Genomic DNA, 25,582 nt, shown 5'->3' on the forward strand with positions numbered 1-25,582 from the left:
CTGATTTGGATGTTGCGTTGCGCTTTATTTCTACTAGTACCATGTTTGATGCTATATATGCTACTAGGTGTAATTTGTTTTAACCCAAAAAAGAGATTAAAAAATAAGGGATTAAGAGAAATTAGAGGTTGAAGATTATATGAGAACCATAATATCTTGATTGGTTAGCTTAGATCTAGCGATTGAGAAAGTAATTAACTAAAACCTCTGTGTTCAAAACGCAAGAGATTTTGATTTTGTAAGACAAACTTATGTAACTTTAACCATGTCTATATAAGCTATAGATGTTTGTGTTTTTTTTTTCTATATACTTAGTCAAAGTTTTCGTTCCAAAATGCTGGAGGTTTTGATTTTGTCAAAAGTCAAATTTCTCTAACCCTGGCCATATTTATAGAAGTTACAGGTGTTGATGTATTTTGGAGGGGACGGAATACTTCCGAGGGATAAGTGGACGAGGTGGTTCGTAAAGAAGAAACCACAAATGCAAAGACGAGGAAGAAAACTATATGTATAAACAAAAAGTAATTTAGCTTTGCCTGCCATGGGATAGACATCCTAACCTAAATAATAGAAGCCAACTAGACAATGATGACAATATAGAAGGTTATGAAAATCATGAAAATAAAGCCCTCGCTAAAAACACATCAAAAGGAAGGGCGCTACTAGAGCGTGTGCGTGCAGGATTTGGAATTTTGCGCGCATACCTCCTCGCCACAGCAGTTTTTAGTCGCAGAAAAGAACACAACAGCTCTTTCTTCCCTAACTCCGGTGCCCTCGCCCCGGACGCCCCGCCGTAGCGAGCTAGGGTTTCGCCAGAGCTAGCTCGCCCGTAGCGCCACCTTCTTTCCCTCCCCGCTTCCCCGCCACCATCATGGTCGCTATCGCCACCATGGCCAGATCTCCCCGCCCTCACCTGGCCCGGATGTCGGTGCCACCGCTAGCTCCTATAAACCACCCGGCGGCCACCCCCACTGCCTAGCTGGTCTCCCCCCCAATCCCTTATGTTCCCATCGGAGTTGGGGCATAAAAGGGGAGAGCTCGTTGGAACCCTAAAAAGCAGATCTAGGAGGAGGAGGAGGAAGAAGAAGAATAGGAGGAGGAGACCTACCTGGCGCAGATCCGTTGCCGCCACACCTGCCATGCTCGCGTGCGGGGGAGGCGGTAGGGCACGATCGTGGGGAGGAGGTCACACGGGGAGGTGCTTGCCGATGAGGTTGTCGCCAGAGAGAGAGAGAGAGAATAGAGAAGAGAGAATAGAGAAGAGAGAAGAGAGAAGAGAGAGAGAGAGAGAGAGAGAGAGAGAGAGAGAGGTGCGGGCAGGTGGGGGTGTGACCATGTGGGACCGAAAAGCACTTTTTATTGTAGACAGGTGTTCCCACCATAGATGATGGTTGATGGACGATGGATTCGGTGTGTATGTGGGAACGCATCTGTGCGCGTGCTCGGAAAGTAGTATTTGGGTAAAAGAAATGGGATTTTGTGTCCTAGATACATCACATTTGATGTCTATATGGCTATCACTGAAGATATGAAATTTTTTAATGTTATTCGACATGGCAGATAGTAGTTAATATGGTTCCTAATGAAAGTGGTCGTTTTTTCCTATGTCAAAGTGACGGTTCTTCTTGATCAAGTTTAAAGCAACAAATACTAGTATCATATCTACATGTTTTACAACCTCAAAATGATAGATTTTGGCATTCGGTTGTCACTTTTTGACGACTTTGCCCTATATCAAGGAATCTTATCCACTCATCTCTTTCATTTTGAGATTGTCCAAGTCTAGAACCTTATCCAAAACAACACCACATTCCCTAGCACTGCCACAGTTGGAGATACAAATTTACACGTATATTCTATAAATTGAGTTAAACTTGAGACATGTATACCAACAACGACAGTTATTCAGGGACGGAGGGAGTATTTACTACCCATAGCCGGTCTCCCCACTCTCGTCACTAAGCTAGTGGCTTTCTTTGAATCCAAGGTAAGTTTTCTGCTTCTCCTACTCGATCGATGCATGGATCGATGCAAGATGAAGGACTGGATGAATTGATGGATGCATCAATCCGATGCTAGATGAATGAATTGATTAATGAATGGATCAACAGAACAATGCTTTTGATGGATGGATGGATGGATGATATATGTAGTGCAAAGGTAAATCAAGGTAAAGTGTAATTTATTTGAGAGCTCCAAATCATTTATGTACACCAAAGCAACTACACTAAAGCGGCAAACAAGTAGTTGCTGCCCTAGCAAAACTAAAGATTTTAAAATCCCTACCAAACCAAAGCCAACTCCCAAACATATGAGAACTACTATGTGATTAAGGAAGGTTAAAGCAACATATATGCGGCCCCAAACAACACTGACATTCAAAGAAGAGGTGTTTAGTTCTCATTTTTGTGGCAAAAACAACACAATTTTACTACCTTACCAATTGTGTTTGGCTAAGTTATCCTTTGATAGAATGACTCCTCTATGAAAATACCAAATGAAAAAGTTTGTCTTCAAATATCCTTTAAAATTTAGATGATTTTGTTTAAGTTGGGAATTCTAAGTGAATCAAAGTCGAATGATGTGATTTTACCAAGCACTGAACCTATGGTCTAAGTTCCAATGAAAGGCGTCGTGCTCTTGTGGAAGCCTGATATTAACAATGCGGGGAAGAGGTTTATTCCAACCTAATAATTTAGGTCCAATCAAATCACGTCTCTACCAAATGTTTAGAAGTACCTCATCCTTCTTCGTGCAATGTGTTTTGCTTCCCCACGTGCTCTCAAACATGAAACATCACATTCTCAACCTTTGTGAAGAAAGAGGCAAATATATAAAAGTGGTCATTTATTTTGCTAGGTTGGCCTTTTGTTCTAAATGACTAAGGATTTCTAGGGCGACGACTGATAATATGCTTGGAATGTGATATTGTTACAATCTTAGTAGTTAGGTTGTAGTTAGATTATACATCTTGTTGTAAACATTGACATATTTGGGTTCACTTGAGCATTAGTGATCATAATCCACGAGCTCGAGATGATTCCAACCAACACCTTAAGCTCTAGATGATTCAATCAACATCTTAATTGTAGGAGGCATCGGTGGCGACAACAAACTGTTGAAAAGGAAAGTTAGGGAAAATGACACTAGGATACATTAGGGAGGCGTTTAGAACAAAGGATTTTTGAAGGAATTGAAGGAATCTAAAAACAAAGGAAAGGAAGTAAATTGGACCATTTGGAACACGGAAAAGTATCAATTCCTTTCCTCTGTTTTACTGTAGCCGGATGCACATTTCACAGAAAATAAAACATCTACTCGGATCTCTTGATTTTGTTTTCTTTGCATATGCCTCTGCAGCGCTCGTAAAGAAGACAGGAAAAAGGAGGGTACCGCAAGTTGTCAGAATGTCAGTGACGCACGTTCCAACTACAACAAATGAATTTACATGCTGCTATTGTTTTTGTTTTTTCATTGGTGCCCACCAAAGATTCCTATGATTTTTCTCTCTTTATTCCAAATTGTAAGACATTTAAAAAATTTTGGAAAGTCAAAGCATCTCAAGTTTGACCAAAATTATAGAAAAAATTATAAAACTTTGTGGCATCAAATAGATATACTATGAAAATATAATTAATGAAGAACACTTAGTTGATATCATAAATGTTATTATCCTACTATATAAATTTGGTCAAACTTGAGATGCTTTGACATTTTTGAAATGACTTATAACTTCGGATGGCGGGAGTAATTCCTATGTTCCAAATGCTATCTTATATAAGGGCCTGTTTGGTTTACAGGATTTTCAAAGGAATTCTAAAGAAACCAGATTCCTATAGTTTAAAACACTGTAGCAGTGTTTGGAATGAAGGATTCACAAGTTCCTTTCCAAAGGAAAAATTCCTGCGCATGTACATTTTGAAGGAAAGAAAGAATCCACTTCTAGCTTTTGGTTTCAATTCCTTCACGAAGTCCAAGGCTCATGCACGCTAATACTCACTTTCTGTTCTTGGCTTTTATGGAGATACACAGCCAAGCACTCATTCCTCTGTTGTTTATATTTCTTTGTTCCAAACACCAAATCCTCTAGAATTCCTACGTTTTTCTTTCCTCTGTTATACACATGTATTCCTTTCCTATTCCTGTGTTTTTCCCCATTCCTCTATTTTGTATTCCTTCGTTCCAAACAGGCCCTAAGTTTCCTATGTTTTTCGTATCCTCTTTTTTATCCTCTCATCGTCATCCTATTTCATGTTCCTGTGTTTTCAATTCCTCTGTTCCAAACAAGCCCAGTGTAGGGTAGAGTTAGGGTTTAAGTCTTGTTTGGATGCATGTGTATCTACTCTAATCTACACATGTTGGAATAGATTAGAATAAAACTTAGTCTAATTTCACTTCAACACATTTAGATTAAGATGGATACACGTGCATCCAGACCAAGGATATTTATACCAGTGTTTATACCAAAAAAAAGGGTGTACCCTGATAACGGAACCCAAATATATGGTCAGTTGCTTGATCTTGTGTAATCCTACGAAATGAAAATGTTGATTTTATTCCCCTTGAACCCGGAAACCTCCAAATATGATTACAATACAAGCAATCAAAATTGAATAGCAACTTTGTACAAAAATAAAACAGTGATCAGAGTATAGGTCAACTGATGTTCCAGAAATCGACTATAAACAAGACAACCGAAAGATGCCCATGGCATCAGACAAGCAACATTCATCATTATCAAGTAAACCGGCTCTCCATGTAAATAAACCCTGTACCTAATCCAAAATCACAACACTGGCCTCAGAAGCACCCGCTCTGATGGTACATACAGCCCAGGATAAATAGTACAAAACAGGGCACTAATGTACACCTACTGGATGAGGTCCAGCTTGGGCAGCTGCCACATGTCGCTGTGAGTTGTCATTGAATCAACATACAATTGGAAAAGAAAATTGGGGGAATGAAACAAACAACGGTGCTCAGGTTTCGCTTGGTCGCTTCATGGTTTCCCCCCGGACCAACCTCAAGTTGCTCCAGCTTGTGACTTTCTTCTCAGAGTACCCTGTGCAGACCCTGAGGGGTGATGCTATATTCAGTCATGAGGCTGTTTAGAAGAGCTCTTCAGAGTTGAATTTGTTCCACGCCTCCTGTTTTATTTAAGCATGGAACAGAATTACTGGAGTTAGTTGGATATGTCAACTACAGAAACACAGAATTAGCATCCCAGAGTTTTCAGTTATTATCTAACAATCTGGTAAAATGAACATAATTATAACTGGAAAACCAAAGAAACAATAACTCCCAACACATAGTATATGTTATCCAGCACCCTTTCAACCATTAGCTAAGCATATACATTAAATGGAAATAAAATAAACAGTGCACAGAATAAGTTCCAGTAATCAGCACAGTGCACTAAAATTATCCAACCTGTAGGTATTGTAATTCTAAGACTATTATTTTTCTCGTAAATTCAATGACTAGAGTATGAATCAGGCTAACAGGTCATTACTTGGATTAGCATTGATTTGGCTGTAGACAGAAAAGTACACATCAGGTACTTCTCAGGCACCAGATGGTGGTCCAGGCTGACACAACCATTGTTGCAATAAACATTCTGGTGTGCCATGTGCCACAGATCACATGAAACTATAAAGGCTCAGTACTTTCCATGTATATTATCCATTATCCATGCACCAACCCAACTTTTTTTCCATGGACCACATATGTAATAATTGGAAATATTAAGAGAATCTGAACCGTAAATGTGAAAACCCCGTGTTCAGCAAAACAGGTGATACCTATCTAGCTCATATATTTTCTTGATGTGACAAAAAGAGAACTAGTTTTTAATGTCTTCAAACCATGGTGCATGGGCCAAGGAAAAAACAGGGATGAAGAATAGTATCATGTTGGTGTGTAAACAGTAAGCTGCAGCAAATGTTTTGAGGGCAATACACACCTTGAGGAGATCAAAAACCTTCTCAGCGATATATTTCTGTTGGAGATTGGCACCCTTTTGCTGCACCTTGTCAGGATGGATACATAATGTTGCTTTTCTGTACACTTTTTTAACAGCAGCAGCAGTGATCAAATCAGTGAGGGATACAGGCTGCCATCCGCATTCTGGCCAAAGAACCTGTTCAGGAAAAATAAACAAATTAAAACAGAAAGTCATCAAACATTTATTTCAACTAATTAAAAATATTTCTACAAATTAAAAATAGGTTATGTCTAAAAGCATTGGCATTGTGTACAATTCTTGTTTCAAGTATCGTCCACAACCAATCATTTTGTTGGTATGGTATGTCTCGAGAGGCAAACATTACTTCTGTCTATGCCCTACAAAATTGCTTGAAACCTGAAGCCGGAAATACTACCAGTGGATCGAGTGCTTATATAAGAGTCTCATAGCCTAACTTAGACTAGAGGCGCAATATGGTGATCATGATGCGTCCACAGTAAGAAATGGATTGTATTTGTATAAAATCACAAACAGGAAGAAAACAAATCATATGTTTGAGTAGACAACTAAATATCTAAATGCTAGTTTCTATTAAAGAAGAGTAATGCCCACATAACAAACAGAATTGGTAAAAATGAATGAGAAATGCTTCAATCTAGAAGTTTCAACTCACATATTGTAAAGTTGATAACAATGCACGCAAATTGCCTTCTTTTCCAGCAGCCCAGCGCTTAATCTCAAAGTCCAGTGTTTCCGCAAGCCTCTGGAATTATCAGACAAAACAATTTGAACAAACTCAATGAAGTGAGGAACTACTCACTAGCAGCCAATAAAGTGCATTTAAAAGGACAGATTATATGTTGATAATGTAGATGTTCAGCATTATGAATTTAAGATGTATTTACGAGTTACAACAGAGTACTTACATGTCTTTCAGCCTGCTCTCTTTGTTGCTGCATGTCTCGTTCATTCTTCTCAGCCAAAGCCTTTGCCTGTGAGTACAGGAAACTAATAAAAAACAAGCATTGCAATTTCTTTATCCTAAAAATAATGCTTAAAACAAAATTTAACCAGGAACATACAAGCATCCACAACATCATCAACAACAACAAAACATTTTAGTCTCAGTCAAGTTCAGGTAGTATCCAGGAACATAGATGTATCCATAGAAATGACTATTTTAATTAGTGTAGCACATTACCGCTCGTTCACGAGTCCTTTGATGCCGTTCCAACCTAGCACGTCTTCTTTCTTCGCTCTCCCCATCAACTTCTTGAAATTCGTCGGATGATGTAGGAACTAAAATAACAAATAAATCAGTTACTTGCATGTGTCGACGGATACTGATTCAGTACCATACTTCTCAAACGATCAGTACCTCCTCCAAATATTGCAGACAAGTCATCAGCAATATTTGCTGTTGATGATGCCTTTTTCATTGATGTCGAAGTGGAAGTCCCTCTATTTTGCGTTTGAGAATCAAACATAGAATCCTAATAATTCCACAATTAGAAAAGCAACAGTGAGGAAATTGCAACGAATAAAAATCTGGAATGAAAATTTTGGTGGAGTAATCACCACTGTTGGAGCCCTTTGCCTCGGAGCGCTATTAGCTCGGGCACCCATACCAAAGAAGGAGTCTAGATCATCTGGTTTGCTCGTTTTTTCTCTTGCAGCTGCAGCGGCAGCAGCAGCAGCCTGTCTTTCCCGAGCCTCAGAAGCAGCCCTTTCCACTGCTGCTCGTTCAGCTCTCTTCCTCGCTTCTTGCTGAGCTCTCTCCACAGCAGCTCTTTCTGCTACAGCCCTATCCCTGGCTTGACTAGCAGCTTTCTCCTTAGCTTCAGCAGCAGCCCTTTCCTTTGCTTCTGCAGTAGCCCTCTCTGCTCGTTCTTTAGCCTCCACTGCTGCCCTCTCGCGTGCTTCCTGTTGGGCTCTTTGCACAGCAGCACGTTCTGAACGTTGGCGTGCCTCCCTCTCTGCTTTCGCACGAGCTTCAGCAGCTGCTCTTTCCCGTGCCTCCTTTGTAGCCCTCTCCACTGCTTGCCTAGCTCTTTCTCTTTCTCTATGTCGCTCAAGTTCTCTCTCCTCTTCAAGTCTTCTTTGCTCTTTTTCCTTTTCCTCTTTCTGCCTCATCTCCCTTTCTTGTTCTAGTCTTTCCTTTCTGTCTTTTTCCTCACGATCCTGGCCATATGACCTTGTTACAGTATCTTGTTCCTGTTGTTCTCTATTTCTAAGCTTCGCATCACGTTCTCTTTCTCGTACTTCCTTGGCATGTTTGAACTTTGCCTCTGCTTTATCCATGGCCTCTTTCATAGCAGCTGCAGATGCTGCTGCTGCTGTACTTCTCTCAAATTCTTCCTCATTAAAAGCATGCGCATTCTGAGACCTACCCATAGCAAAATCTTCTAGTTCATCTACTGTAGAAACACCAGCCTGATTTGATGAACCTCTTTGATGATCATTGTTTTTCCTAGACCGTCGTAGATACTCATCATCTTTTCTTTTTGATTTTGATCCATGTTTTTGCTTAACTGCAAGAGGTGGCGGTGGTCTTGAAGGTGGTGGGGCACTAGTTGGCTGTGTGAAGAGAGGAATCTCAGAAGCTGTAAGCCATATCTCATCTTCAGATTCATCAGATCTAGGTGACTGGTCATTTATACCATTCCCACTGTATTTCTCTGAGCTAATGTCAACATGGACATCAGAATATCTGGCAGACTGCGATTTAGGAAAGATATTTTCAAAATCCTGTACAGAAGATTGCTGGGCGGAGTTTCTTTTAGAAAAACTCTGTACAGGATTTGAGTCTCGGGCTCTGCTTGATTCATTCCTACCTTTTGAGCCATTGTCCACTTCTGAGGTAAAAAAAGGTTCAGATTTTGGAGCCTGGTTGAAAGTGCTTGAATCCAGACTGCTCTCAACACTAGTACTTTCACGGCTTTTCCCTTGATATTTTGCAGCTTTACCAAATTCATCCAAGGGATCTGCAAACGGATGGGCTGAGGATGAAGTTGTTTCGAGAACAACAAAGGGGTCGTTTAAGCTAGCTGTTTGCTTAGCTGTTGACACGGGAACCTTCTTTTGTTTTGCACCACTAGTATCCCTGAAGTTAATAAAGATACACATTAATATGTGGACAAGTTTAGAAGTGCATGAAACTGCACAAAAGCGCAATCACTGTCATAAACACAACAAATTATGATTTTCCACACATGCACTGGACAACCTGTTCACCCATAAATTCAAATCAGTAATTCCTAAGCATGTTTGAGACTCAAATCTCAAAATACATCATCACGAAGCGAACTTGGGCGCTGTGGAGCACTCGAACCCATTCCACTTGCAATATTATTATTGTAATGGTTGACATCTTTTCAAGAAATTGTTGATTAAGAAACAAAGAGTCAAATTGTTTAAGAACATATGGGGCTATAGATGCCTAGCACAATGCCTCAATTGGATGTGTGACTTAATAATTAAGATGAAATCTAAATAGATTGTAACAGAAACGTCAAAGCAAATTACAACTAAAATACTTCATTATATGAGCAGTATATAACAAAACTCATTGTTCCATGGAAATACATCGAGTGTTTTATGCGGTCTAATCTTAAATTTTTAATGGGTAGCATGTAAGCAATAGTTTTCCTCAATAAGGTTGGTAATTGCAATCTTTGAGGAACGAGGAATATTGTACAGGGCTCAGAAATGTATAACTAAATGCACTTAATTTCAAAGCAAACTTGACATTTGGTACCAATCCTCATCGTATAACCAAGTATACAAGCTGATAATGATACCCATATTGTCTTAACTTACAGATATCCAGCACTCCAGCAACACTGTGAATATTTATCAAACCAGAATGCAGTATTTAAATCTAGTAATCTACTCACAGTTCAACTTTTGAGTGAGCCTTTGTAGACCTTATTTCAGCTTTTAATCTACTACTAACAAACATAAGTTCTTTACTTAATCCATTTCAACTGCCACACAAAAGCACACACCCATGGAATCAATTCATCAGGGTCCACCAACAATCTAACATCAACTACAATCTCAAGTCAATCAAAATTCTGCAAACCTTTTTGGCACACTACCTAAAAAATACGCAGATCTATCACACTACAAACACAATATCACAGAAGAATGGTACAATTCTCAATGAAATTTGTGGATGACCTACCATATGTACTAGAACCAACACAAAATACCTAGATTAAACCTACCAGTAGAGGTCCAGGAACCAACACCAAAAGCGCAAAAGGATTTTCTGAGAAGGTGCATGGACATCGATATGAATAATCCTTTTATGCAATGACTTGGGAAAACAGTGGATAAATTTGTAATGCAAGCCTAAAGCACTAAGTTATTTAGATAAACATGAAGTCAAGCCTATCAAAGTATAATAGGTTATTAATTTCCCAAACATGATAAATATTAATTAAATGCATGCCGTAACCAAGGGAAACTGATAATTTTCGCAGCGTAAAGCTCTATGTATAACGTATATAATAAATGCTTTCCTAACTGGTATGGATTACCAAATCGAACATAGGACATCAGGAGGCCAGAATCTAATTGTAAAAACATCCAACAAATGAGCCAGCATAATTGGCCCAACTCAATCAACAGCCACGTGATCCTATAGTTACCGAATACCGACAAACTCTTCCGGTTCAATTGATCAAACTAACAAAGTTATACGTGTATCCAATCCTAGACCGCGCATATGGACATCGTAACGTCTATCAGTCCCATGCACACTGAACTGAAATGCATAAAAGAAAGTAGTCACCTTTGGCGCGGGGAGCTTCTCCCGCCAAAGCCTGGGATCAAATAATCGAACCCAGTAGCCGCTGCCGCCGCCGTAGCTGCCTCTTGTTTCCTCTTGTCATCCACCTCTTCCCTTACCTGCGAGCTCTTACCAAATCCACCAAGCAGGTCATCGAACGCCGGAGGCGCCTCGCGGCTCTGGCTCTGGCTTCCACCGAAGACATCGTCGTAGCGCGCCGAGGAGCTCTTAACCCCAGGGACCCCGACGAAGATGTCGTCGTCGTAGACGGGCTTGTCGAACACCGGCATGGACGAGTGCTTAGGCTTGGGAGGCGGCGGCGCGGTGGTGGAAGCGGCGGGGTCCTTGAACGAGTCGAAGATGTTGTCGAGCGACGGCGACGGCGTGGCCTTGGGCGGCGGCGGGGCGGACCCGAAGAGGTCGTCGTAGGAGGGCGCGGCGGCGGCGGAGGCGGACCCCGCGGCGGATCTGGTATTGGTCCAGGCGGATCCGGAGGGCCCCGAAGAGCGCGCAGCCGACATGGGCGCGGCCTTCCCCTGCGGGCGGAGGCCGAAGTCGCGGGCCAGCAGGCCCTGGAAGTCGTCCATGGCGGGCGCGCGGATCGACGGATCCGTCGCCCGCTCGCTCGCTCACTCGCGCAGCAGCGCCTACGCCGCCTGCCGATCGGCGCTCGCGGACGGGGGCCGCGAGCAGGCGCAGGGCGGATCTGGGCAGGAGCTCGGACCCTCGCCGGGGGGGGCGGAGCGCAAGGCGTGAGTCGGCGATCGGAGGAATGGCGTCGCGGGGCCCGGCGTCGGTGGGGCCGCCGAAGACCCGGAGTGGTCGCCGCCGGCGATGGCGGAGCGGCGAACAGGAGCGGGGCGAGTCGAGTCAGAGAGAGGGAGCGGAGGGAGGTGGTGGTCGTCTCTCTCCCTCTCTCTCTCTCTCTCTCTTCTCTCTCACACGACGCGGGTGACTGGCGAGCGGGCCCGAGGTGAAATCATATCATTGCTTGCCTCGTGGGGTCTCCATCCATCATCTATCCTGTGGGCCCCAGAGAAAAGGAGTCACGAGGAAAGCTCTAGCAAAACCGGCGCGCGCGTCACTGACACGGTGGGGGACAAACGGGTGGGTCCGGAGTGTCTGTGCCTTGTGACCCGGAGCGGGGCGGGGACTTTCGGGCAGGGCGTCGGTGGGCGAGTGGCGACTGCGCGTCTGCGCCTACAGCGCTCGCTCGTCTCTGTCGTCGGCGATACGCGCGAGCGCGGTGGGGGGATCCGGTGCGTGGGACCATGCCGGGATGGGACACGTGGTGCCATGCCGTTGGTCCACGCGGTGTGCCGTGTTCTGGGGGCAGTACTGGGCGCGCGCGTGTGTGTTGGGGGGGGGTCCGAGGTGGCGGCCGAGTTGAGTTGAGTCTGGCCCGGTCCGCCCTTCGCTCGTGCGCGGACTGCTGCGGGGGTGCCGAACCAGCCAAAGGGTAAACGGGTAAATTCATCGTGTTTGTTTGGTTGATAATGAACCGAGGCCTTATTCACTTCGCAAAATGAATTTTTTTTGTTATATTCGATGTCTTAGAAAGATATTGAGAGAAATTTTCGAATATTAATAAAATAAACTATATAGTCATCTAAAAACTGTGAGATAAATTTATTAAATCTAATTAATTTACTATTAGCACATGTGAGTTATTATAGTAATTATGGTTAATCGGGGAGTAATTAAGGCCTTGTTTAATTCTTTTTTTTTTTGATATGGACACTGTAGCACTTTCGTTTGTATGTGACAAATATTGTCTAATTATAGACTAATTAGGCTTAAAAGATTCGTCTCGCAAATGACAGGCAAACTGTGTAATTAGTTTTTGTTTACGTCTATATTTAATGCTCCATGCATGTGTCAAAGATTCGATGTCACAGTGAATCTTGAAAATTTTTGGGTTTCGAAAAGGAACTAAAAAAGACCTATGCTTAAAAGGTTCGTCTCGTGATTTATAACCAAATTGTACAATTAGGCTTTTTGTCTATATTTAATGATCTATGAAATAGATGAAAAAAATTTTGGGTAGAGAACTAAACAAGGCCCGACTAATCAGGCATGTGGCACAAATCTTATCTCATCTTAGGCCTTGTTTAGTTCCTAAAGATTTTCCAGATTCTCCATCACATCGAATCTTTGTACGCATGTATGGAACATTAAATGTAGACGAAAATAAAAACTAATTGCACAGTTTGGTTGTAATTTGCGAGATGAATCTTTTAAGCCTAGTTACTCTGTAATTAGATAATAATTGTCATATATAAACGAAAGTGCTACAGTAGCGAAACCTAAAATTTTTTGCGAACTGAACAAGGCTTTATTCTTTTAGAAAGCAAAATGTCACTATCTATTTCTCCTCTCAATAAACAAGTTATTCAACTATGTAATCCACTACCACACCTCACTATCTATTTTTCTCAACATGCAAGCTATCCAACTAGGCAATCCATTGTTATACACAATTAAAATCCACTAACTCATCAATTGTAGTATCCACATTAGCAATTTACCTAATTCTCTAAACATACAAGTTGTTCAACTAGACAATATACATTCTAACTTATTTATATTTTTTCTTCATACTCGCGGTAACGCACGGACCGGGAAATCCTCCTAGTTATAAGATATCTAAATCTTGACAAATTAAACTATTTGGTTGGTTGCCACACCTACGGCAAAATGTACCATATTAAATGGATGGTGTGTCTGTGTGTGTTTTTACGTAGAAATGGAGATGTGTGGATCAAAGCCACACAAAAGTGTCACAAGTCTATCAAACATAGGCGTGTGTGGTTCTAAGATACAAATCTATGGTTTGATTCTTAGTGTACCTTTGGACTCACAAGTTCTGTTTGCTGGTGGGGGAGAGCCGGATTGGCTCCTATGCTAGCAAACCTTGCCTTATTAAGCGAGATGACAAGTAAAGCCGACGAAGAAGCCAAACGTGCCTATAGGTATAATAGTCATTTTGGTCCCTCAACTATTACCTTACTCGAGGTTCAATTTCGTCTCTGAATTTTTAAAATGGCTGTTTTAGTCATCAAACTCTACTTTTAGACTCAGTTTCATCCTAAAACTATAAAAATGATCATTTTAATCCTCGAACTTTGTATTTTGGTCTCTATTTCATTTATAAGCTATCAAAGTGTATTCTATTCTTTAAACTTTTATTTTTAACTCAACTTTGTCTATGTTGTACGTGGAATGCTGCACTATTACACATGGTTAGCTCCAACACCACCAGCGATTAGAGATAGAAAAATAATATTCATCGAAGAACTCTTTCGTGGCCATTAATAATTCCAAGCTATTATTTGATACCATTTATATATATTTGACAAAATGATATTTGTGGGAGCAATTACAATTGCATCGAACACTATTTACTTTTTTAAGAATAATGGATATATTGAAACAATAGCAGATCTATAGATTTGATAATGTATGGATGGAATTGTGCTTCTAATATAAAAATTTCTTTTTGAATACTATAACACTTTTGTTTATATTTGATAATTATTGTTCAACCATGGACTAACTAGGTTTAAGATATCCGTCTCGCAAATTGCAGACAAACCATGCAATTAGTTATTTTTTATCTATATTTAATATTTCATGCATGTATCGTAAGATTCCATGCATTTAAAGGCAAACTTTTTTCTTATCTTGAATAGTTTTTGAATTTTGGGTGACAAGGCTTAAGTTGCAGCATTCAAATCAACCACTCTTTGGTTGGAGCTCTGAAAGCGTAAACTATATATACGTAAATGTTCAGGTGAAGCGGCTTCCTGGCTGTACTTAAGAAACGGCGCCTTGTGCTGTACTGGTCGTCAGCTGTCTCTCCTAATCCAAAAATCGCGTGCTCTGCTCGCTGGAAAGGGATGGAGACCATGGCCGCGCTCGCGAGGACGGCGCCGCCCCTTGCAGGGTCCACTCGCCGGCCCTCCTGCGCGCTGCGGCCGACGGCATCCCTCTCCTTCGCCGCCGCTTCCACGACGCCCCGTGGCCGGCTCGGGCTGGCGCTGAGCACGGCGTCGGCGGGGAGCGGGAGGGCGGCCAGGGCTCGCGCCGTCCCGCGCCGCATCGTCGCCTCCTCGGTTGGTCCCTCCCCTGCATACTTGGTCTGATTGGGTACTTGCATTACCTCGAGGGCGGGAGAAATGGTGACGAGGTTGATTTTGGTTTCTGCTGCTTTTCTTTCTGCTCGTGTGTTCGAGGATTAGGGCCGGCCAGCAGAGCAAGAGCAACTCCAGCAGAATATGGGCTGGCTAAAAACATTACTCCAGCCCAGCCCCTACTTCTGACCCCATATTTAGCTGGGCACCCATATTTCACCCTCAGCTCCTTCTCTCTCTTCCCTTGTATGTGCATGACACACTAAGATAACCACCTCGATGCTCTAATTGTGTCTCTGTCCAAAGGAAGAAGAAAGAGGAAGAAGAAAAAGACAATGACGGTCCCTGTAGTTGCTCTTATGGTTTTCGTAGGCTTACATGATCTTTTATGTATTGGATTAGCTTCAATTTGGATTTTTTCCCAATAAAGTAAGTGTACCTACAAAGTACAAACTACCCCATAATTCTCCATTTTTTTTTAGTTTCTCTTACGTTTTCGGATTATAGTCTAGTGCCTCGTGGATAGGTTATGCAGAGCAGCTGAACTAAAGGGGAAATGCACTGCGCAATGATCAATTTTTTTTTATTCCACCTAGGCTTTTAGCATGGATTCTTGAATTCTCTACGATTATCATGCCAGGAATTAGGAATGAGGTGATGCTGAGATTTTGGGCTTCCTGTCGCAGTCAATGCTGAAAATGCACCATTCAAACATGCTCCGTTTTGTAAATTATCAAGAGGACTTGGGTTTTCGTCGCTATTGATATGTAGTCACAACGTGTCTGCTGTTATGAGGTTACTAATATCAACTTTTGAGTGGATTGATCTTCCACTTCTTATGTGACCCCAGTGTAATGTTCTTGTTTCCAGCCAAAGTTTTACCTTGCTTTGCTTTCTTCTGACGAATGCAAGGGTACCTGTGGACTGACTGCAGGGTTGCTGAAATTATCCCACCATGTATTGGACAGTGGACACTTACAGTAATTTTACAATGGAAGCAAAGTTTTCTCTGGCAACCTATTTTTCAACGGAACATTATATGTGCTAATTAAATTAAATGGTTTTACTCATGTTAGTGGTACATTGTGGAATTCCAAATACTTCCAAGTTAGTTAATTTTGTTGTGTCAACAGATCTTCAAAACATAGCAAAGGCAACTAGATGTCAAGCCTAATCTAGTCCTTCCACCAATTCCTGTTGACGTTATAGGAAACCATTTTGTGCACACAAGTTCCATGCACATGTGATTGGGTTAATAGTGCTAGTAGTTTCATCCATCTGCCCTTGAATGTCCAGATTCAGGTCATCAATGATTCATTTAGGGAAGCAATTTCACTTTTTTTGTTATAGAGTGCACACATGGAAACAAACTTGGTGCAGCATGCTTCTCTTCATACAAACATATCCCTACACTACAATCAGTCATAGTTGTCGTCAGGGGCGGAGCTAGAATGTGAACATAGGGGGGGCTGTGCAAACCAAGAACAATCATGTGTATCAAAATATTACATGACAAAGGTGTACATAGCAGCAAAATAAATGTTTGCGTTACGATACAAAAAAAAGAAGAAAAACTAAAAAAATAAAGATAAATTAATTAGTCTTAGGCCTCTAACCTTCACCTAATCAATCTATTTCTTTGGACACGAAAAGAATCACAATAAAACAAGTAGTTAAACGGGGGCAAAATTAATTAGCACTAGATCCTAACATTGAATGACAACACAACCAGTTGCATGTCGTTTAGCCTCAGCCAAGACGATCACTTAAACGGGTAAAATGGTCATTTAAATAGAAGATTAAACAGAAACACCATACCATTGTTAGTGTTTAAAAGTTGAGTACACGAGCTAAATAACCGTTTATAGTTTAGACAAATAATGACAAAAACTTAGGAGATAAGAAAGATAATAGGAAGACTAATGCTAAATAATATAGATCCCATTATTGGGGATCAATTTAAAAGGATTAAACAAGAAAAACACTGATTTTTAATTAACTAGCTAATTAGAGTATGTAGTAGGGGACAAACTAATGTTTGATAGGCAATAATAAAAATAAAAGATATGAAGAAAATATTAGAAAGATCTAGATTTTATTTGTATAAGAAACTATTAGAGATTAATATGAAATAAGAATAAAAATCTTAGTACAGATAATATTATTAACTAGTTAATTAGACAATTCATCATCTAATCTATGGGATGTATTAAGGGTAGACAATAATAAAAATAAAAGATATGAAGAAAATATTAGAAAGATCTAGATTTTATTTGTATAAGAAACTATTATAGATTAATATGAAATAAGAATAAAAATCTTAGTACAGATAATATTATTAACTACTTAATTAGACAATTCAACATCTAATCTATGGGATGTATTAAGGGAGTTATGGGAAGGTTGGGGGGTGCCAGGCCCCCCTCAGCCCCCCCTTCCCTCCGCCACTGGTTGTCGTTTTTCAGCGGTTTTATCATGAATTTACAGAATGTCTTATTTCTGTTGCCATCTGTTTTGCATACTTTGCCTAAGGATTGAAGGCATCACACTTATTCTTTCGTTCTGTGAAACCCTATCATCCTTTTTGTTTTCTACAAATAAGTCTAGAAGTCATGAAATGTTTGAATTTTTTTGGTGATGCTGATATCCTGTGACCTCAATTATGAGAAGTTGAGCACTGTACTTTCATCTAGTTTCTTACTTATCCGTAATGAGACCTTTCTTAAAAAGAACTTACAATCTGTATGTAGGAGGTTGAGCAAAGCTACATTATGATCAAACCAGATGGTGTTCAGCGTGGTCTGGTATGCATTCCCCACACCCACACTTTTCCCAGTATGTTGCTATTCCTTACCTTCTTTTGTGTTTCAGTTCAGATAAAAATACTGTATCTGATGCATATAGGTTGGAGAGATTATTTCTCGCTTTGAGAAGAAAGGTTTTTTGTTGAAAGGCTTAAAACTTTTCCAGTGCCCCAAGGACTTGGCTCAGGTTTGCTTCCCAAAACACATCAATGTTGCACAACTATCATGGTTCGTGCAAAGTTACTCATCACATCTTTGGCTGTCAAATATATCTCCCAGTGCCACAAATTTTGGCTTAGGATCCTTATGTGTATCCTTTCTACATAGAAATACTGTCCAACTTTTATTATGTTATTCATCAGTTATTCCCGTAAGGAAGTTCCTGATCTTCTGTTAGTTTCATAATTTTACTGCTTATCTTTGATTTTTGGCATTTTTAAGTACTGATCTGGTGTTGTAATAGCGCGTGATTGCCATTTTTTCTTATATTAAGTGACATAATGAATTAATGAGTTACTGCCTGAACCTATCATTCTTTTTCATCAAGTGGCTGCTCTTTCTTATGTTCTTTTTTGTACAAAATCATTGATAAAGACATTGCCCACATCTCTCTTCTTCATCAACTTCACACTTTCATCTTTTTCTTAACATTCACTAAAAAGCGAATGGAATCTAGTCAACTTTCTTGAATTCTTTCTGTACTTCGCAGGTGCACACAATGTTACATTTGTTTTCACATCAAAATAGACCCATGACTTCATTATGTTGCATCAGTTCACTTATAATTTCATATATTGTCTTGTTCACCCTTCCTTTTCTCTCAGGAGCATTACAAGGATTTGAAGGATAAACCTTTCTTTCCTAAACTGATCGATTACATAACTTCTGGTCCTGTTGTCTGCATGGTATATATTTTTCTTATGAGCTAGACATATTTTTCGCAACTCCACACTTTCACCAATGCGGAGTTCACAGCTAGAATCTTGTTCTCTATCCTGTAAGGCCTGGGAGGGTGATGGTGTTGTCGCATCAGCTCGCAAATTAATAGGAGCTACTAATCCCCTTCAAGCTGAACCAGGGACCATAAGGGGTGATCTTGCGGTTCAAACTGGAAGGTTGGCAGCCACCCTCTTCCATGTCTATATATTATAACATTTAATCATGTAACTCACCTGTTAAACTTTAGTTGGAACGTGCTTACACTTTTACCTGCATATATCAAATAAATTATGATGGAACTGAATGTTTCAGGAATGTTGTCCACGGAAGTGATAGTCCTGATAACGGCAAGCGTGAAATTGGTAAGTTCTGCAATAATTCATTATGATTCTATGTCGCTTTTAGGTGATTTCTTGAGTCGATGACCATTTTAAACAATTGCCACACTACTGGAATGACAAGGTATAATAATGTTTTGTTCAAACTTTGAGAACTGCACTGAGGATCGGATTTGTTGACTGACAATCAGGAGCAGGATTAAGAATATGAAACATATAGTGTCATGTATATGTACTTAGTGATATGGAATGCATATTAGGTTGGACCTAAATTTGTTTTGTCCTGCCAGCTATTATTCTTAACAATATGGGATGACGAGCTCAAACTGCTTTCCTATTTGCAGCTCTGTGGTTCAAAGAAGGCGAGCTCTGCCAGTGGGAATCAGTTCAAACACCTTGGCTTATAGAGTAACCCTTGCTAATCATCACTTTGAGAGTTGTATTCAATGTTTTTTTTGTCCGTTCAATTTGATTCAAGGAGCCATGTATGAGTGTATGAGTTTAGTTCGGCTAAGAAAATTAGCTCATGAGGGCTCTAATTATCGGTACCCTTTACCTGGAGGTTCCTTTTGCAATGTATGAGTTTCAGTATGATTTGTGCAACTGAAACCTTTGATCAGTTCTCGTTGAGAAGCTAATTTCTTCTCACATTTACATGTAAGGTCTTGAATGAAATAAAGGCAAGATAGTTTTAAAACTAGTGCATTGTATTGTATTTCAGATACAATGATGTCCGAAAAAAACATGTATTAAAGTCCAGCTTAGAGAAAGGCGGTCACTACTGTTGGTGCAGTTCTTCACATGTATGCATCTAGATAAGGTAGTCGTGGACAAGTACCCAGCAACAATGAAATTAGCTAGCTGATATATATGTGTCAGTCCTATAAATTCACACAATGACATGGATTCTTGTCATCCGTAGTAATAAGAAAAATAGAAGAAAAGAAAACAAATACCACAAATGATAAACGCACACAATGACAAAAGATTCTTACAATATTCGTGCACCAGCACTGAGGAGCCAATCCTATATCCCATTTTTATTTTAAAAGAATAGACGCATGAAAAGAGAGGATAACTGGCATAATAAAATGTTCTCAAGGCAAAATGAAACTTAACAAAGTACACAAGATAAACAGGTGCCATTTGTGTTTGATGATTTCAGTCTTACGACATTTATACTAAGAATCCTCAACCTTAAGGAGCAAAGTGCATTGCAGATGTTGGAGGCTTCACGCTTCAGGTTTTCGACCGCAGTCGTCTTTACTCATGTTTCGCTTGAAGCCCTCTCCTTCTCCTTCCAAAGTCTATCTTGTGCTTTTACCACAAGTGATTCGAAAGTCTTGTGAGGCATCCCCTGTCCCGAACATATCTTGGCTGCGATCTCGTTGAACTGTCGAGTCAAATCTTGGTCGTCTTCATCAATAATCCATTTGTTGTATGCCACCCAGCACAAGTCTATCAAGGCCTGCTGCAGTTGGATTCCCTGGTGTTGCTCACCCTTTGAGCTGCTTTCCTGTCGATTATCATTATCATAGGAAGAAGCACCTTGTTCTAAGTCAGGGCCCTCCTCTGCCAGGAGAACCTTGCTGCCGTTCTTTGATTCTTGTATTTCTTCTTCTGTCGTGAGCCAATGGACAATTTCTCTGAGCACCTGATGATGAGGCACCAATAATGGTAGTTCAGACTTCAGAATGACAACGGTAGTCTATACGCAAATATGATGCGAATGAATGGAATAGAATGACAACGGTAGTCTATACGTTAATTACCTCTGGCGTCACATTAGCCATGGCTTTCCTTAGCTCCTCGAGATTTTCATCATTCTTGGTGTAATGTTGACAAAGATGCTCCAGGACCATTGCTGCATGTATTCTGTATGCATTGTTTTCGGTACCTGCAACTGTCCTGGCGAGGCTGCCAATAACTTCACCAACAACTGATTGTAGCATACTCATGTCAATTGCCTCTGCTATCGAAGGCCTCATCACGGCCTGCAACTTTTCACCTGCTAATCTTGCCATGTCACGGCTCTTCTTTCCCAAGCGAGTGGAGCCGCGCACCCTGTCAGCAAAGCGATAATCTGGCAGAAGCAAAATGTCCAGCAGTATCCAGATGAATATTATGCGGTTGCTTCTGCTCCCACCGGGCATAATGGACGAGGGCGGTGTATCGGGAGACAATTGGAAGAGGACCTGTGCGGCCTGTCTTTTCAGAAACACATCACATTTGTGGCACTCTAGGGTTCTGAAGATGATCGCTTGGCTGTTGCTTGAGATCTCACCTCTCATCTTTGTTGTATCATCAGTCCGTCCTCCTAGAGTAGCCATGAACCGGTTCATGAATTCCAGTGATCCCGCTGCTACGCTGGACCATTCATCATGATGGTCCCTGTGGAGTTGGTCTGAAATTAGGGGCGCCATCGCCTTGGATAGCAGGCCTTCAGTGCTGCTTATGCAGGACGCGCAGGCCTTCCACCAACAGATCTCTATAGCGCTGGAGCGAGCTACGACTGTCACTTCCCTCTGCTGCTCTTGGAACTGCTACGTCGACCACACCACCGTAGTAACTGCAAGACAGCTCCTCTTCATATCCCTCGGGTCGCCAACTGTATTCCTCAAATGCGTCGAGCACGGATGAGATGCACTCGGTGTCAATCATCATGTCTAAACGGATGCTTCCAGCAACAGCTGCCACTATCCTGGCGGCTCGCGCCCTGATCTCTGTGCTATATGGGCTTGTCGAACCAAATGCCTCTAGGAGTCGCTGGACCACATGGCTGAAGGATGCTGATCCAGTTAGTAGTTGTTTTAGAAGACGTGACCGTTCACTCTGGGGAGTTATTAGTACTGTGCCAAGAATCAGGATCCCAGAAACGAAGTCGTACCTTGACTTAGATTCCATCAATAAGTCCACCGCGTATGTGACGAGGTTCCTTCCTCTTGCAAACGACGGATCCTTCATACATCCTGCCACAGTTTCCTCTAGGTAGTCTGAAACTAGGTTTCTCTCTAGTGAATAAAATTGGGCCACATCTTCCACTAGTCTGGTTCTTGCCGTTAAATCATAGATGGTCCTGTAGCCGTAAACCGCACCTTGAGCCACGGCTAAGGAGTATAAGACATTGAGCGCTGGCTTCAGGTTGGCGCCTCCTTCGGGGTTACCGTAGTCATGTTGTATCAAACGCCATAGAGAAATTCCGGTAGTGAGATACAGCCCAAGGACATACAGAACCGCCAGAGGACATAAGACAAGAGCAAGCACTAGCACTTGGACAACAAATAAAACAGCTGTTAGTGCCAAGCGTGCAGTCGATGGATCTTTGTCTTGTTTATTATGTTTTGATGAATTAAAGACCGCGGCAATTACAGCAAAAGACAAGCCTTCCAAAGAATTGGCAACATCACTTGCCTTTTCCTTTAGAAGGAAATCGAAGACCCTGTTAACAAAATTTTGCAACTGAGATTATTATATATAGGAAGAAAGGCCAAGCTGCGTGAGCAGGCCAAGGATGCCACCAAAATGAATTGTAGAGGACAATGCAAATCCCAATAATGGTGATGAGTTGGGCAAGTTTTTAACAACTAGATAGATAATATATAGAGTAGTATCTATTGTGTAAAGATAAAACGATATAATTTAGAGGTACGGTATTACTAGTAAATAGTAATAATGTTGCCTATTAAGACTCCGGTCTGTGCGAGAGCATGGACTTGAATCTTGATGGCCTAGTATATTGTAGTAATGGTTGATGTTCACTTGAGATGTGGGTAATAGTGCTAACTTCTCAAAGACTAGAAAAGTCATTACTATTATTGGTATGTACCAACCTCCCCACCTCTCTCTCAAGCGGTTGAGATTGCTTGTATAGAATTATAAGTGTAGTAGTATTGGCGTATTGCTTTATTATAAAAAAATAGAGTGCCTACAATTATATGTCATAGGTATTATTATAATTTTAAATAACTTGTTATTATCATTTGTGTGTAATCTGTTAAAAGATTTTTTTATGATACCTAAAACATAACATACATATTTATCAATCATATGTGTACTTCATCTATGTGATAATATCGTCGCTCCACCTCCGAGGTGCGATACCGCGATGGATCGCTCGCATATGGAAACCTCGCGCAAATGCCTTGCCATGTCAGGAAGGAAACCTCGCGGCCTACTGCATAACATAATCGATCTCCCCCATATCCCTGCCCCCACCCTCGCGATCTGCCGCTCTCCACACTCGCCCCGCGAACACCCTCACGAGAAATCTCGCCGACTCCTACGATCGTGCGCCTTCATCGTGACCGTAAGACGAGGATGTGGCGTGCATGATTCCGAAGCAAGAACGCAGAACGTTTAAAGTGCTCATCTACACTGTGTGGAACCTATGGAAGGAAAGGAATATGAGGATTTTTGAAAATAAACACAAAACTGCAGAACAGGTTGCTTATCTAGCAAAGGAGGATATTATTCAGAGGCGTAGGGCCATATGTATTGTAGGGTAAAACAAGTGCGTGATCTGTGGCGTTTGTGTTTTGGCCCTATGACTGGTGCTATTGGGCACTGAACGTGCCGCCGTTGTACATAAAACTCTGTTTTCTTCTTAATTGAGTGGCAGAGCTCCTGCCTTTATTAAAAAAAAAACGGACTGCCGCCGTTGTGTTTTCGTCGGTCCACTCTGCTAGCTCCTGCGAGGAGCACCACTAGGTGTGCGAATCCATTCTCTTCCCTTCCTGTCTCCGATTGCAGTTAGTAACGTGTACCTAGCAATCAATCGGTGATTGCCAAATCTACGCAGCAGGCTCGCCATGCACGCCGTCGCCCAATGCCGGCTGGTCCGCTCGTCGCTGCCATTCCCGCCGTCACCCAACGCAGCCTCACTGCCGCCGACGCGCACGCCGTCGCCCACCACGGCACCCACAGCACTGCAACATACTTCCAGGTTTTTTTCCCTCCCACTTACTGTTCATGATCCGACAACTTGAGTGTCGATCCAATCCGCGTGGACGACATCGGCCCCCTCCATGATCTTTCAATGTTCATGCTATACAATAAACCCCACTGCTCAGATTCCAGTCGTGTGCAACCTCTCCTTGCATGATGATGCTGTCCTCCCTGTTTCCTATTTTTCTGTACTTGTTCAGATTCCAGTCGCCATTCCATTTTAGCCTTTATTTCATAGTTTAGGGTACTACAACCTTTTGTTAGTCAACCTTGGCAGTGCACTCAGAACTGCTATCTGAATGCCAAATTGCCAGTTTGCTCATTTTATCAGGCTGCCACATCGCTGGAGACCACCCTAGGGGCAATCCAGGTGCGGTCCTGACTGTTCATGATCCTTGAATTTGCTTCAGGTTTCTGATCTGTTTGGTGGCCTCCTTTCAGATCTGTCACTTGCTTTTGCTTTATTTTAAAAAAAATAAATTTATTACCGCTTTGTTTGATCTGCTAAATAAATTTGTTAGCCCTTTATTTGAGCAGATCGATTTTAGCGCATTTGGTTATCTCAACTTACTATCTGTAGCTTTATTTGCTTTCGTAGGATCTTTCAAAGTGGCAAACAAATGTGAAAAACCTGCTGAAGAAAAGCACTAAGCTGCCTTTCCTGTCAATATATATAGGTAAAGCTTATGCTTCATTGTTAACTGCTTGTGTTTACAAAGTACTACAAAGTAATGGCCTCTCATATTAGGCTGAACTGCATTTGGACACCGTTTTGCTTGGAGTTCGTCATCACCGGCAGAGCTCTCGTGTACGACCCTGTCGCTAACGTTAGCTGATCGTGCAGGTGAGATTGCTTACTTGCCTATATGTTCAACTCAGCCTCGTCATTGTTAGTGCCTCTCGCTATCAGGCTGTGCAATTGAGACCTCCCTTTAGCATTGGCCAATTATCACTATCATTGTTGTTATTTTGTGTGCCAACTAGGAACCTGTGCGAATCAATATATTGTCTTCATTAACTAATCATAAATCTTTATGGAATAGGAATAATATGGTAGTCAGTGCTATATATCAAAGTTCAGAAAATTCAGAGGTGTATCTGAGGTCATAGTACGAGTAGTAGTATATTGAAGCTTACCCAAATTGCATTACCTACATCTTTGAATATAGTATATCATAGTTGTCGGAATTCGTTCAGAGTTTAGCTGCATGTCTGAATATTCATTTTGCTTCTTATGATATTTGTTCTGAATTTTGATTGGTGAGAACTTTCATGGGACAGGATAAATAATATTGTCTCTAAATCATTATTAGAGACTAAACATCCAGTTGATGCTCTCCAGTGCAACTGTTCTAAGAAACTAACCATCCTATGTATACTCACTGCTATTTGCAGTATGATAATTAAATTTCATTGTACTCTGGATGGATACTTGACTTGAGAAATTGTGCATTTCATTCAGTTGGCTATAAAGCGGTGTGAATGCACTGATCATTTAATCTGTACCAGGATATGTCTTGTGCTTGATATTACCAAATACATATAATGGCTCAGGGATCAAATTAAATTAAGGGTAGCAGTAGCATCTACTTTCAATTGTAGTAGCATATGTTTTCAGTCTTGCGTGAGAACAAGCAGCATCTGCTATCAGTTTTTGCTATTGT

At 41.3% G+C, this 25,582-nt stretch overlaps 2 protein-coding genes across 2 annotated transcripts; one reads left to right on the forward strand and one right to left on the reverse strand.

Annotated features, from left to right (window-relative positions):
• Positions 4,606 to 11,711, reverse strand: LOC8068810 (auxilin-related protein 1). The gene is made up of 8 exons (XM_002443285.2): positions 10,764 to 11,711; positions 7,544 to 9,068; positions 7,344 to 7,458; positions 7,167 to 7,264; positions 6,892 to 6,957; positions 6,639 to 6,728; positions 5,963 to 6,139; positions 4,606 to 5,147 (listed from the first exon to the last, which is right to left on the reverse strand). The coding sequence occupies exons 1-8, from the start codon at positions 11,345 to 11,347 to the stop codon at positions 5,109 to 5,111; spliced, it is 2,694 nt and encodes an 897-aa protein (XP_002443330.1). The 5' UTR covers positions 11,348 to 11,711; the 3' UTR covers positions 4,606 to 5,108.
• Positions 14,598 to 19,674, forward strand: LOC8068811 (nucleoside diphosphate kinase 2, chloroplastic). The gene is made up of 7 exons (XM_002442252.2): positions 14,598 to 14,875; positions 17,644 to 17,697; positions 17,798 to 17,884; positions 18,522 to 18,602; positions 18,700 to 18,812; positions 18,949 to 18,998; positions 19,319 to 19,674. The coding sequence occupies exons 1-7, from the start codon at positions 14,660 to 14,662 to the stop codon at positions 19,384 to 19,386; spliced, it is 669 nt and encodes a 222-aa protein (XP_002442297.1). The 5' UTR covers positions 14,598 to 14,659; the 3' UTR covers positions 19,387 to 19,674.

Source organism: Sorghum bicolor, chromosome 8, assembly GCF_000003195.3.
Source record: "Sorghum bicolor cultivar BTx623 chromosome 8, Sorghum_bicolor_NCBIv3, whole genome shotgun sequence".
Taxonomy (NCBI): Eukaryota; Viridiplantae; Streptophyta; class Magnoliopsida; order Poales; family Poaceae; genus Sorghum; species Sorghum bicolor.